At 56.1% G+C, this 15162-nt stretch overlaps 1 protein-coding gene across 5 annotated transcripts in view; it reads right to left on the reverse strand.

Moving 5' to 3' along the window:
• GTF2IRD1 (GTF2I repeat domain containing 1) overlaps positions 1-15162 on the reverse strand; it is a 113109-nt gene that overhangs the window by 48379 nt on the left and 49568 nt on the right. For all 5 annotated transcript variants that reach the window (XM_036827446.1, XM_036827445.1, XM_036827442.1 and 2 more), the window contains 6 exons: positions 12583-12766; positions 6989-7014; positions 5935-6043; positions 5020-5057; positions 4498-4578; positions 3810-3899 (listed from right to left, as the gene is read on the reverse strand). In XM_036827446.1, the coding sequence (XP_036683341.1) occupies positions 3810-3899; positions 4498-4578; positions 5020-5057; positions 5935-6043; positions 6989-7014; positions 12583-12766 (528 nt within the window). The remainder of the gene's footprint in view (positions 1-3809; positions 3900-4497; positions 4579-5019; positions 5058-5934; positions 6044-6988; positions 7015-12582; positions 12767-15162) is intronic.

Here is a 15162-nt window from a genome sequence, read left to right on the forward strand (position 1 = left end):
CCAGGCCACACTGTCAGCTCATTCTGAGCCTTTGGTCCACTACACTCCCCACACAGTCACCGGATTGCTTCCAATTCCACTCACGCCCAGTCCGTGCCTGACAATATTCTTTCTTCATTACCAAGGTATTAAAAGCACATCGCAACTGATTTAGGGAGTGACAAAGATAAATCACTTAACCTAACATAGCTACTTTTTTGATATTTCCCCCCCCCAAAACAGTGATTATGTTTTCAACACAGTTGTAAACACCATCAGTTTTGCGTCTTCTACAGTCTCCCTTGTTGCCTATTTTTAGTGCCTGCCTAATAGTCCATCAGGAGGATACCATTAACAGTTCCCTGACAGCTGGACCAGCTTGTTGCAATTTTTCATGGTCATCATTAACGTTGGCACGAACATCTCTGTGCAGAAAACATTGTTCACATTTCAGACAATTTCCTCGGACCCGGTTCCTGCTGGACGTATGGGGGAGGGGGTGGTGGTGCTCATTTTTATGGCTCTTCAAGCTGACAAATTTCTCTAAAAAGCAATTTGCCCCTTTGCGTTCTTACCAGCACCAGGTCTGTGCCCATTTCCCCATGTGCTCAGCAAAAGTTCTGTTGAGTTAAAAGGTGCAAGAGATGCCCCTTTGTTCAAGCCCTTGTTTCTCTGTGGCTGCATGTGTTTGTTTACTGTCTCTCTCTTCTTCTGTGGCAGGTACTGGGATGTACTTACTACTCAGATCCCCTTCAAGGAAGAGCTTGTTGGCCTAGCAGCGGGGAGTGTGGTCAGCGGGCAGCTGCCCCTTCAAGGACTGCCCTTCCAGGGTGGCCCGCATCTCGTGACTGACTGAGGTGGAGGTATAAAGGCCAGGATATCCAGTGCAACTGGGAGCAACTCTAAGGGGCCTTTCTGGCTCCGAGCTCCCCGTGGGGTTGGAAGACATGTTGCTGCAGCCAGATCATGGCTTGCCTTCTCCCTCGTCCCCCTTGTGCTTCGGTCCCCTCCCTTACACAGGTGTTGATCCCAAGGGCAGCCCCTAATAAACACCCCACACATTAAACTCCATCTCAGAGACTGGGCCCCAGGGAACACAACCCATGACACCCGTCCTGGGGCTGTGCATTTTTCTTGTGCGTTTCAGCCCAGTGTTCTGGTCTGTCAAGGCCATGGGGAACATCATTCTTGGATGGACTGACCATTCCTCCCCAAGGATCTGCAAATTGCATAATCTTGCTGCCTAAGGTCCCTTTATCCAACTAACTGACAAATGTTTGAGGAAGGACCAAGCCCTCCAGGACAACAGGGGAAACCTTCCCCATGTGGAGGCTGGGGTCCCTCTGTAGCCCTCCCTTTTTTTTTGCTTGAAATTCAAATAACTTTTATTTAAATTGAAAACAATACTTAAAACTGCATTTAGAGTCAAAACCTTTTTGTTTATAAAGATCATGAGGAGCTTCCGCAGCTGGCCCAGGGTCATCTGGAGATCTTGATGTCGTATGAGCCAACTCAGTCCTGTGGATGACCCCACACTGGGTCCCCTCTGATGGCTTACAGTCGCCCATGTAGAAATCTGTTCCAGAACTGTGCCTGGGACTAACGCACGGTCCACCTGTTTGCAATTTAGGCAAAACCTCATCTCCAAGTCTATCTCTGTTGTCAGCTGTGACTTCTCACGTCCTATGGACGTCTTAGGTATTATCCGTAGATCACACTCATCCACAGCTGCTCTGGGGACCCTTTATATCTCCTTACTGAACTGCACTCCCAGGTCCTCCTCACTCTTTCCTGTTTCCAGACCATTCTCCCTGACAGAGAAGATGGAAGCAGACGAAGAGCAGAGATATTCTGCCTTTATTCTGTCACCAATTGACGCGGCACCACCCATCTGGGCCTGTAGGAAACCTTCTTATTTATTTTTCCAGTCACTTGTTTATTTTTGGTAGGGGAAAAGTTAAAAAGCGCAGTAAAGCATACAGAATATTATAACAAACACTCATGGACCTATCAGCCGGAATGAATACACACTAGCATTTTGTCATATTTGCACACGGTTTTTAAAAATAAAACATTAGCAATACTATTTTTACGTCTCCAAATTTATAGAAGTGCTATATTGTCTATATCCTTCTGCACTTGCTTTTCACATTGAACATTATGAGATTTCTTCACACTGTTCATTTAAATACACCTACTATGCTTTTGCACAGTATCCTTAAGCAATACCCACCCCTCTCCCCACCTAATCAAGCCCACACCAGACATCACAGGCAAGGGAAACAAATTCCAGCCATCTTCCTAAAGTTTCCTGCCCTGGCCCTGCATCCCTTATTACAGAGCCTTCCAAACTCAAATCATCTAAGTACTAATATTGTTTTCTGCCATATCCGCAAACCTTCTATAATTTACATACTATTTGTCTTTATAATGATTCACTTAAAAAAAATTTTTTTTTAACTTTTTGGCTGTGCCACACGGCACACGGGATCTTAGTTCCCCAACCAGGGATCGAACCTGCACCCCCTGCAGTGGAAGCGCGGAGTCTTAACAACTGGACCGCCAGGGAAGTCCTATAATGATTCACTTTTTAAAAACATTAACTATGTGTAATAATTCTTACTTCTTATTATCAATAATAACATCTGTTGAGAATGGTTGGAGCTGAGAGTTGGGCATGTGAGATTCATTAAGCTATTCTTTTCAACTTTGGGTGGTTTTGAACATTTCCAAAATAAACTTTAAAAAACAAAACCCACAGAACCCTACCCTCTCCCTGCTGCTATCCACCTGCCCAACCATTCCTCTTGCCTAAATTATCGTCAGAGTCTGTTTCTGTCTTTGTCCCCAGACCTTCTGCAGTCTGTTCTCAGCTCCACGGTCAGAGTAAACACTGTTAAAATGTACTCCATTAGCGCCAACCCCCGCACTGGTTCCTGTCTCTTCAGAGTTAAGTCTCCAGTCCTTCCTTTGATGTACACAACCCTGCATAACTCACCCACCACCTCCCTTTCCCCACCTCACTCTGTTCCAGCCACCCGGCCTCCTTGCTGTTGCTCAGACATGCTGGGCATAGCCCACCTCAGGGCCTTTGCCCATGCTGCTCCCTCTGCCTGGAAAGTTCTGTCCTGATATCCACACGGCTCCTGCCCGCACCTCCTTCAAGTCTTTGCTCCAATGTCATTTTCTCAGTGAGGTCCTCTCTGACCACTCAAATCCTGTAATAACCACCCCCTCCTGTCCCTGATACTTCCCCTCCTGGCTTTGTGTCTCCCTATAGCACTTACCACCATCTGACTTTCTATTTTTCTTTTTCCTTTTTTTGGGGGGCCGCACTGCACAGCTTGCAGGATCTTAGTTCTCTGACCAGGGATCAAACTCGGGCTGCTGGCAGTGAAAGCCTGGAATCCTAACCACTGGACTGCCAGGGAATTCCCCTATTTTTCTTATTGATTTGCTTACTACCTGTCTCCCTGCACTGGGATGTCAGCCCACAAGGGCGGGGACTTTGTTCTGTTGGGTTCACTGCTCTGTCCCCAGCACCTTGCACAGGACCTTGTACATAGTAGGTGCTCAGTAAATAGTTACTGAATAAATAAACAAATTTATCCAAATAGGAGCTCCTGGGAAAGATATAGTAACCAGACTTAATATTAACTCAAGGCCTATTTCAAGTTTTCAGAAAGGAACCTGGCCTGGATGGGGGAGCCAGGCATAAACTGAGTTTCTTCTAAGGGGGACAGTCAATACCAAGAAAAGTCTAGAGGCTTCCTGGCCCACCCCTCTCCCTGTTACATCCCAGGGAGGTGGGTCCCCAGCCCATTTCTTACCAGTCAGCATCTCCATCCCGTAACCGGAATCTTCCGAGGGCACATGTCCAGGCATCGAGTCTGTCATTTCCTCAGAGGCTGGGGAAGGGTCTGGAGGCAAAACTCCAAATGACAACAGCATCTTCTGTCTGTCCCACCCCGTCACGGTCCCTCAGGGAACTCCCAGCCCAGCACGCCCACAGAGCAGGACCCTTACGGAAGCTGCACCCTGGACTCTGGGAGGGTAGCTGTGCCAGAGGACAGCGGGGACCCGAGGGGCCTGGAGCCTGTGGTTACCCCATACTGAGCCTCCAGATGACAAGTACATGCCCCTCTTCACAGATGTGGAAACTGACGCTCAGAGGGATCCAGGTCTGGAGGCAAACTCAGATCATCTTACTCCAATGACCTTTTCTTCTCGCCCGCAGCCTCTCAAATCCCAGGGAAGCCAGGCCAGAGAGGTGAAGGCTGCGGGGACCTTTAGGAAGGTCGGAGCTGAGACCTGACCCCCAGCCCAGAGGGCAGACGTGGCTACAGAAAGCACACGCAATGCTGCACCCTTTCACAATCAGACCAGAGAAGCAGCGGCCTGGCGACCCCTTCTTGGCCGGCGCAGGTGCTCGGGAGACAGAACAGGACAGCCCGGGAGGGGACACGGTGGTGTTCGATCCCTGTACCTTCAGGCGGGTGTGGCAGGATCAGGCCTTACCTGGGACAGTGACCTGAATGATATCTAGATCCTCTGGCTCGATTTTGATGGGTCTCAGCCCACCCAGCTCCCCGGAGGTTCCTGTGAGGGGGAAACGAGGGATCTGGTCAAGTGTGGGCGTGAGCTTGGCCGGGCAGGGGAGTCATTCCTGAACATTCTCCTGTCTGTGACTTGTTAGTAGTGCCAGGAAAAGTCACGTCAGCCCTGGTGTCTGAGCTATAGGTAGATACAACGTATAGACCTGGCAACTGAGGCCTGCATCGCCAGGGATGTGGAGGCAGAGGTGATACCCGAATCCAGGTCTCCCACAAAGCCACCCACATCCCACCTGCCCCTCCCGGCCCCCAGCAAGCTCCCAGCATGCTCTGCGGCCTGGGGGAGGGTCAGGGGACATGGGTGGACAGAGGACATTCATGAATACCCAGGCTCATGGTCTGAGCCAGCCTCCTCCCCAGAGCTGCTGAGTGGGGCTGGTGGACGCCCTCCCACCCCAGACACACGCAGTGGGGTCCAGCTCCTCACCTGGCCCACAGTCTTCAGAGAGACTGCTTTTGTCCGACCTGTGGGAAGGAAGCCGAGAAATGACATGGCATCAGCCCCAGCTTTCCCCCTCCAAGCAGTCAGGGGCCCACGGCGGCTGCCAATTCAAGATGCACCCCTGACCACATCTGCTCCCATCCCACCAGGATCCACGCCCCCCGCTCCCCACGCCAGCGAGGTTCCCAGTGCCCCACGTCCCGGACAACAGTCCCCTGGCCGCCCCAGCCAAGCTCCTGCTCCCTATCCTGGGGTGACGTTCGGGGCGTCCACCTTGCCCACCAGCCGGGAGCTCCTGAGGCCTGGGTCTGGCCAGTCTAGGAGCCCCACTACTTAGTGCAGTGAGGGTTTGATCAGTGCTTGTCGGGGGGACTAAGAGCTGTAGGGACCACCCACCTGGAGAGGGTTCAGGAGTCTGGGGAGGGGCTTGGGGAGTGAAGCTGGGCAGGACCCTGGGATGGAGGATTCGGTTCATTCATAGAACACTGTCGGGGAGGCCTGGGCTGGATGTGGGGATTCCGAGAGAGATGGCCCATCCCTGGCCTGAGGGGGGGGGCACTGGTGAATGGCAACCAGGCCGTGAGCTGAGTGCGAGGCCTTGTGGACATGCACGGCAGATTCCTGACCTAGTCTGGGTGCCAGGGAAGGCTTTTGAGACTAGATAACGTATGGCTAGATCCCAAGGGGTGACAAGAGTCCTCCAGGTGGAAGAAAATTGGCGAAATCTCTGTTCTCCTTCTGGGTCCCTTTAGATTCTCCCTGGCCCACAGTGGGGTGAGGCGCACAGGTGCCTGTGCGGGGTGTCCAGGTGGAGTGAGACGCTGGGCCCAGCATCCTCCGGCCAGCCCTAGGCCTTGCTCCTCCCTGCAGAGCTGGGGTAGAGCCGGGGTGTGGCCTTACCGAGCAGTCCCAGCCAGGTCCAGGACGGCAGCACGGGAGACCTCCGCAGAGATGTCCTCGGGCGGGCTGGCTGGCTCCAGCTTTGTGGGGTCTTTGGTAAACTTGTTCCCTGGGGGGAGAGCCGGGGAGGGGCAGGGCGGTCAGGGCGAAGGTTCTCCAGCCTCCTCTGCCTGCGGGGCACCCAGCAGGGGCCTCTGGGGGAAGCTCCTGGGGGCACCCCTCAGGTGTGGTCTAGCCTCTGTCCCTCCTTCTTGTGGCCTCCATGTCCAGCCAAGCCAGGAAGGGGTCCAGGGAGAGATGCCTTCCCTGGGATGAGGAATAAGGATGCCGGGGATCTCAGAGGATTGGGCGGGAGGAAGAAGCCAGAAACGGCTGTCCTGACCTCAGGACAGGGGCTATGCTATTGGGGCTGAGGGAGCCCCCTTGGGAAAGGGACCGAGTCTCTCCCAAGGCTGTACCATGGGACCATTCTCTCATTTAGTTATCCCAGGAACCCAGAGGATGGTGCTCTTATCTTTTCACAGATGTGGAAACTGAGGCCCACATGACCGTGCCCAAGGTCCCAAAGCTGGGGGGAGGTAGGGCCGGTACTGGGACTCAGATATGTTGCACCCCAAGATCCGTGCTCCCTTTGCTGCACCTGGCAGAGCCCATCTCTTCCTCCTGAGAGGCAGGCCACCTACTGGTCATGGCCTGGGCACTTCGGTTTGCATCTAGACCCCAGTGCTCACTAGCTAGACTTCAGGGAAAAAACCAGAACCCGCTTTATAGGACTGTTGAAAACTAAATTAAATTAAAATTAAATACGCTAACAGCTTAGGAGAGTAGCCATCACATGTTAGTATTCAGCAAACGTTAGCTTTATTATTCCCCATCCAGGGCTTCCCAGGTCTGGAGGGGATGTCCTGACAGTCTGTCTGCACCTGGGAGCTGGGGGCCCCGGATGCAGAAGCCACACCCAGGCTCCCTCGGGTCCGGTGTGATGGCAGCTCAAGCACTCTTGGGGGCATCAGCTTGGTGGCTTCAGAACAGACTAGACGGTACCCACACATACCTGTGAAAATTCGCTCATCGAACATCCTGGGGAGAGAGGAGAGATGGGCATGAGAGGGGAGCCGGCCTCCAGGTCCCCTCAGTGATGGTCACTCGAGTCCCACGTGCATGGCCACAGACCTGGGCACCGGGCTGGCCTCACATGGGGGCAGGAGAGGGCACGGTCCAGAATAGCCAGATACCCCCAAACAACCAGACATCCCAAACCATTTCTCCACGGCCAGGGGAGGCACTGGCCAGCCCCTGTGGGGGTCCCGGAGGGTCCAACCTATTCATCTCGACAACCCAGGTTGGGGTGCGGGGCTTCCTCTGGCCCTGAGCTCTCCTCGACCACAGCTGGCGGATAACTCACACCCCTTTCCCACCAGGGCTCCGCAGCCTTTACCCACCACCACCTGTGTCTCAGCGACAGGCACGGGGTAGGCCCTGCTCCCAGGAAGCTCTCTGTCAATGGCACAAGCCAGGAGCGTCCCAGATCACAGTCTCACAGCGTGACATGTGGGACCCCTCAGGTGTGTCTCAGAAGCCAAGGGGGCCCAAGCAGGGAGGGGGTCAGGAAAGACTTCACGGAGTTGGGGATGGCGAACCCAGGTGAGAGGGCTGAGAGGTTGTCCAGGTAAAGGCATAGGGAGGGCTGGCGGCTCCATCTGGCCGGCTGGAGGCGTCCTGTGGGAGGTGACCAGCCTTCAGTGCTGTGCCCAGGCATGTGGTCTCTACACCGTGGGCAACAGGGAGCCCCCAGGGGGCATGGCACCCTCAGATCACTCCATCATCACACAGAGGATGGCTTGGAGGGGGGATGGCTAGGGGCCCAGGGGCCATTTGGGGACTCCTGAGTCACCCTGTTAAGACACCTGGAATTCTCATTCCTGGAAGACGAGGATGGAGTAAAGGTCAGCGAGGGAGCTGGGATCACCTGGTCGCCTACCCGCAGGGCTGCTGTCCTTTCTGCTCTGCTCCCAGACCCCCCAGGGTGGCTCCCAGCGGGCTGGGGGGCCTCAGGCAGCTGGCCTGGGGGGCCTGCAGCAGAGCCTGCGTGCCACGGAGCGGCTAGACAAGGGGACAGGGCTTTGGCCACTCAACTGGCACCCCCAGAGGCGACATGGGACAAATGAAGTCCCGCTCGTCTGAGTCCAAATACAAGGGGGCCGACAGTGCCCAAGGCGGGCCCAGAGGGAAATTCAAACAGAGGCAAAAAGGTCAGTGACAGAAGGCAGAGCGTGGGTTACCGGGGCGGTGAGACCCCAAGCATGGCGTCCTGTTCTCATTCTGAGAGGCGCCAGGTTCCCCCACTGTTCCTGGAGGCTCACGCTCGTCTGGGTCCCCCAAGGCCGAGAAGCAGCCACAGGGAATAATTCTGGAGGAAACTGGCTTCCACAATGAGGCATGCTTCCTCAGCTCTACCCAATGACGGGGAGGTTCCCAGCGTTAACAGCAGGTTTTATTATTTATGGTTATATTTACTTATCAGGGAGCACGGGGGAGGGGGTGTGAGACCTTGGCCTGCAGTTCCTAGTGGAGTTGGCGGGCGGGGAGGGGGGAGACAGATGACAGGGAGAAGGTCTGATCCGACGTGGCTCCAATGCTGTGCCAGACGCCCTCATGGGCTGCCCGGCCTGGAAGGGCCCACCTGATGAGCGCTGACCAAGTGTCGCTGTTGCACACTGCAGAGTTCTAGGACCCCCTCCAGACACTTTTCCCTCTGAAGTCCTCCCTTAGGTAGAACCGACACATGTGAACTCAGCCTCTCGCTCTGGGCTTGTGTCCTGGGGGGAACCGGGGATTTAGGGGTCAGGGCTGGGCATGAGTGGGGACCCAGGCGCCAGGGAGCCCCCTTCCACTAATAACAAGACCCACAGGCCTTGTCAAGGGGCTTCTCCCTTTTGTCAGGAGAGCACCCTGACCTCCCCGCCCCCTGCAGACACCTGGGCTGGGGCGGAAACTCCCCCTCCTGGCTGCTTCCTAAGCTCTCTGTTCTCTGACTCCCTTCTGCTAGGATGATCGCAAATGTGATCTCAAATGTCTCCCTGACGAGGCTGGGATGTGCAACAGTGAAAATGCACTGGGGCTCAGAAAGGAGCAGCCTCTGTTCTAAGCACCTTGCTCACATCCATGTAGTCTCCCATCAGCACTATGAGGCCTGAACAATCATTAGCCGCATTTTATTTTATTTTATTCTTTAGCCACACGGTGCAGCACGTGGGATCTTGATTCCCCCACCAGGGATCGAACCCATGCCCCCTGCAGTGGCAGCGCAGAGCCCTAACCACTGGACCGCCAGGGACTCTGCCTCATTAGCCCCATTTTATAGACGAGGAAAGTAAGGCAGAGCAGTTAAGTAACTTGCCCAAGGACACACAGCTGGAAAATGGTAGGACCAGGATTCGAACCCAGGTTGTCAGCACTGATTTAGTACTTCTCTATACGTGAAGGAGATGAGGTCAAGGGAGAAGACTCACATTTATTGAGCATCTATTCCATGCCAGGTATGTTATGTCTACCTCCTCATACTATGTTGAGAAAAACCTGAGGAATAGGGCATCACTGTCCCTATTTTTACAAATGAGGAAACTGAGGCTCAGAAGAGAAGCGCTAGTCAAGGTTATCACGCGGTGTGTGGCTTCAAGCCCAGTCTGCCTGATGCCAAGCCTCCTCCTCCAGGAAGCCCCACAGGCTTGCTGCTCAGATGCCATCTGAGTCTACACCTGGAAACATGCTGATTGATGCTCCCAGGACTCATCACAGGAGTGACCACCCCCCATGACTCGCGGTAGCCCCTGGGGGCAGATGGGGACTGTGCCTGCTGTTTCGTGAAGTCCTCAGTAGAGCTCAGTGAAGGGCTGGGCCTGCAGGAGGCGCCTGGCAAATACTAGTGAAGGATTAAATGACCAACAGTTTGGACAGAGGGAGATGAAGGTCAGCCACAGTGAGGACTCAAATACCATGGTCAGGAATGTAAGGGGTCACTGGGATGCCCTTGCTGCTTTCTGCTCGCCTAGCCTCCTCCCTTGCTACCAGGAGTCAACTGAAGGAAAAGGACTTAGGCAGCAGCAAGAGAGACTTAAGCTAGACAACAGGAGACACTGTCTGACAGAAGGCCGAATGATTTTGTTTTTGGCCCCGCCACGCCACTCGGTTTGCGGGATGTTAGTTCCCCAGCCAGGGATCGAACCCAGGCCCTCAGCAATGGAAGTGCAGAGTCCTAACCACTGGACCGCCAGGGAATTCCCTCGAATGATTTCAAATTCACCTCCAGAATGATTTATCAAGTGGGACCCCTGGTAGGGGCTGAGGGGGCACAGAGGTGGCTCAGATGTGGTCCCACTGCCGCCAGTGATCAGGGTGATGGGGGGCTGGTGGGGACGCGGATGGGGGGAAGAAGCCACCTGCTGCCGGAGGGGGAAATTCTTTCCGACTGAGGACAGGGGAGGGCTTCTAGACAGAATAGCGAGCCTTGAAAGACAGGACAGGTGGGAAGGAGGGCGGGGAGCAGCTCCAGGCAAAGGAAAGGGCTTCAGCAAAGGATGGAGGTACGTGAGGAGGCAGGAGTTCAGAGAAACAGGAGGGAAGGTGGAGCGGCACTAAGGCGGGCACAGTGGCTGCTGACAAGCTGGAGTGTGGTACCCTGGGAGCCGCTACACCGGGGCTCACGGAGAGTGGGGGAGCGGTGAAGGGTTCTGAGCAGGAGTGCCCCACAGTCAGAGCTGACTCTCAGAGTCACCTCCCTCGGTGGCAGTGAGATGCCCGCCCAGCTCCCTGGCCACTCTCAGCCTCCTCTGCTGGCGGCCCCTCCTCATCCTGGCCTCAGCCTCTAACGTGGGGATCCCGGAGTACATCTGAGCCCTCGCCACCTCTTCTCCTTTTTTTTTCTTTCTTTTTTTTTTTTTGGCCACGCTGCATGGCTTGTGGGATCTTAGTTCCCTGACCAGGAAATTGAAGCCGGGCCCTCAGCAGGGAAGAGTGGAGTCCTAACCACTGGACCACCAGGGAATTGCCCCTCTCTTCGCTTCTCTGTTTCTCTCCTGCCCGTGATCCCTTCCTGGCCCACGCTGCCAACTCTCAGATTTTTATCTCTAACCCCCAGACCTCCCTCCCGAGCTTCTGACCTCTCAGCTGGGCTTCTGAAAATTCCATCTCCTGCTCATCTCCAAGGTGAACTCACTCGGAAACATGGGGGTGAGCCTTCCTCCCCACTCCCCTCCCCACTTGCACAGTCCACTCACCAGCACACCCAGTCACCGCTCGGATTCCATCCCCACCCCAGCTGCTCTCTCCCGTGCCCACCACGCCGGCCTGGCCCACGGCTGCAGCAGCCTCCTCGCCAGTCTCCTGCTTCTGTTCCCTAGAGTCCGTTCTCCCCCAGCAGCCAGGGGGCCAGGCAGACCCCAGCTCTGGCATCCAGCAATCCTGCAGACGTCCTTCCCAAGGCTCAGAACAACTCCACGCTCTCAGGGTCAATCCCCACCCTCTTGCACCCCAGCCGTCTGGGCTGCTCACTGAGGTCAATTCTTCTGCCCAGACACTGCCCAGCTGGGTGCAGGCGGCCCTTCTCAACCTCCCAGCTCTGGCTTAACCGATGGGACCTTCTCTCAGAGGCCCCCGGACCACCCTAAACAGGTCTCCTCACCCCCACGCACCCACCATTTTTCTCTCTCCTATTACCCTGTTTATTTCCTAAGCTCTAACAAGTTAGATGGCCCGAGCCCAAATCTGGACAAGCACTTTCATCCATCCATCCATTTATTCCACAGATATGTACTGGCATCTCCCGCGTGCCAGGGACTGCTGTGGGCGCTGGGGATTCAGCAACGAGCCACACAGTCCCTGCTTACAGTCTAGGGCAACAAACAAGCAAGCAGGCGCGTGGGTGCGTGCACACGCTGGGAGCACGCCCTCAGCGGGCTCCCAGAATGGATGCCTGGGAAGGGCCCGATGCAGGCAGTGCTGCTGGAGGCAGGGGACTGGACGGCATGGCCTCTGGCCCCCTCCCTCTCTAACTATTTAGGAGGAAGCATCCCAGGAAGCCTGGCATTGCCTGGAGATGCCTGCTCGCTGGTGAGTCCGGCCAGCTGTGAGGACAAAGCCCCTTGTGGGAGTTGGGAGACAAGGCTGGGGGGTGGGTGGCAGCAGGTCAGGGGGAAGGGGCTGCAGTTCCAGAGTCCATAGTGCTCTGCCTTCTCCCACCCACCCGCACCTGCACCAGGGAAACTGGCCACCTGGGAGGACAGGAAAGGTGGACAAACTACCAGCAGGCAGGGTAGTCCGATGGGAGGTGCAGAAAGGGAGAGGCTGGCCCAGCCCCACCTGGGCTCAGGTGGGCTCCTCTCTGAAGGGAGGTAAGTACAAAGGCCTCAGGTCTTCTTTAGGGGCAGGAAAACACCTCTAAGAACTTAGCCAGCGTCTACTCGGGTCAGGCACTGTGCCTCCATTTTTCCATTCAATACTCAAAAGAGGCCAGAAGGAGGAGGCCACGTAGCTGTCAGGTTACAGAACCCCTTCGTTCCACTCCTGACCCCTGTTGCCTCCCCAGGGCCCTGCCTTGTGCCTGCTGTCGCCCCCTTGCCCAGCCCTGCCCCCCTGCACCCCACCCCCTACCTCTTAATGACAAAGTGGATGCTGTGCCGCTCCTCCAGGATCCGCTTCAGCTTGGGGACCCCGTAGGTGCAGGGGCGCTTGAACGGGATCTTGTCTGGGATGCCCACGATCTCCACAGCCTCCGGGTCACAGGCGATCTTCCTGTAGGGGACGGGGACCATGTGGTCCAGGCCCAGGGCTTCCGCTGGAAGGGCAACGGCAAGGCTGAACGCGGGATGGAGGCTGCGGGACATGCAGGGCCCCAGGGCCTGGTCATCACCACCTCCCACCTCCCAGGCACCACTCTGGCCACTCAGCAGCCAGAGGGATCCTCCTGAAACACCAAATACATCACTACTCTCTTAAAAAATGCCCATAGGCTCCCCTCCCACTCAGCGATGGCCAAAGCCCTACAAGGCCCTACGTGACCAGAACCCCATCACCTCTGGCCTTATCTCCATCTTTCACCCCTCTGCTTGCTCACTCCGGTCTCTCTGGCCTCCTTGTTGCTTCCCTAACACGCCAAGCATGCACTCATCCCAGGGCCTTTGCACCTGCTCTTCTGTCTACTCAGACACTCTTCTTCCAGATCACCATACCCTTCCCTCCCTCCCTCTCTCCATTCAAGCATCTGCTCAAATGTCACTTCACCAGCCTAAAACAGCCCCCTCCATCCCTCCCTAGCCCACCCTGCTTTGTTTTTCATCCCACATTTATCATAATCTGACGTTACAAATATATTCATCTGTGCGTTGGATCACCGTCTGTCTGGAACCTAAATAGGGCAGGACACGAAGTAGCTGCTTCCTGCATATTTGGGAGTGAATGAGCGGCTGAGGGAAGCTTCCAGGCTGGAGGTGGACTCTTGGCAAGATGCTTCCAGGTGTACAGGTGTGTCCTTTCCTCCAGGGAGGGGCCCAGCACTCCGCTCACTCGTCAGTGACATGAGACGCCACTGGAAGCTGACAGCTTTGTCAACAGCAGTGTAGACAGAACCTGAGCTCAGGAAGTGGTTACTTGCTCTTTTCCTCCAAACCATTAGGTGCGGTCCTGTGCCATTTCAGTCACTCATACACCCCAGCTCCTCCTTTTCATTCATTCACTCACCAAATACTTCTTGAGCACCTACTATGTGCTTGATGGTACTTTCATGGGGCCCCAAGGCCTGGGAGACGAGCTGAGCTGGGTGTCCACTTCACTCCTGCCTCTCCCAAGGGTCACTCCAACCTCTCCCAAGGGTTCCACGTCTCCTCGCTGTTCCTCAGGCCCCTCCCCATCCTGGCCTGGCTCCTCGGGCCACACCAGGATTTGTCTGTGTCCTGACAAGTGCCAGCCCCGAGCCGGACCCCCTGCAGTCATGCCAGGACCAGGGCAGGGCAGAGTCGCCTGTCTGTGGCCCTCCCTGGGGCACCGCCAAGATTGTTTTCCTGTTGATGCGGCCCAGGTCTGCGCTGGAGGCTTTGGCAGCCAGATCCCACTGTGAAGTCACACTTAGCTCGTCGTCTAATTAAACCCTCACCATCTCAGCAGCTGTCAAACCACCTCTTCCCCCGACCCCCAGCATCACCAGCCACCCCCCAGCCCCAGCACTTGAGCGATGGGTTCTTGGGTTCTTCGAGTCTACGTGAATCCACCTCCCCTCGGGTCCATCTGACTTGCTAGGCCTGTCTTTTCAGCCCAGGGCACAGAAGCTCCAGCCCGCCCAGCCTCCAGCTGCTGCCCACTGGGAAGAGGAGGATAGAGCCCACCACGCACAATCCTTAGACCCTGGTGTAATCTCAACCTCTCCCCGGGTGACAGAGAGACACTGCGGCTTCCTCAAGGCTGGGGTTCCCCCCATTTCTCTTCTGGTTTTTTCCCCCCCTCTGCACCCCCAGCAACGTCGCTGGCCCACTTGGCCCGGAGTTGGTAGCTGAAAGGGCGGAACCAGGAGCAGGACCTGCTCGTCCTGGGTCTGCAGGATGGTTCAGGCTGCCAAACGCCCCCACCCCTGCCACAGGATCCCCCAGTACTCATGGGGGGAGGGGGCGGGTGGCAGCTTCTCCCCAGGGCAGCTGAAGGGACAGCTCAGAGGGAGCTCTGGCCTGAGGAGGGGCAAGGCCTCAACCACTCCAAGCGCAACACTCCTCCTTGGATTTGGCCATGGTGGTGGGCCCAAGTGCTGACCTCTAGGAAAGGCTCAACATTCTGGAAACATCCAGCACGCACAACAGGCTGGAAGACTGGCAGCTGTCATGCCCGCAGGGGTGGGGCAGAACCCACCCAGTGTGGACAGAGCCAGCCCTCCCCAGCGCCCCTCTCCCTACTCCCCGTCCTGCTCACACCTGGCTAGGGAGGGAGGGGAGAGACTTGGGTACAGACAGCCCCCTGCAGTACGGGGCCTCGCTCAGCCCCACCCCAACCAGGATGGCCCAGCCCACCAAGCCCACGTGACCAAGCCTCCCCGGCCCCAGGGTGGATCAAAGAACACCTCCTCCATGAAGCCTCCCCTGACTCCCCAAGCCTATCGAGAGACCTCACCTTCCTCTGAGCCGTCCTCCCTTTCTGAGGGCCCCCATCCCTCCACGTTACTACGTACTAGAATGTACTACCATACACCAC

Source organism: Balaenoptera musculus, chromosome 15 (genome assembly GCF_009873245.2).
Source record: "Balaenoptera musculus isolate JJ_BM4_2016_0621 chromosome 15, mBalMus1.pri.v3, whole genome shotgun sequence".
In the NCBI taxonomy this organism is placed as follows: domain Eukaryota; kingdom Metazoa; phylum Chordata; class Mammalia; order Artiodactyla; family Balaenopteridae; genus Balaenoptera; species Balaenoptera musculus.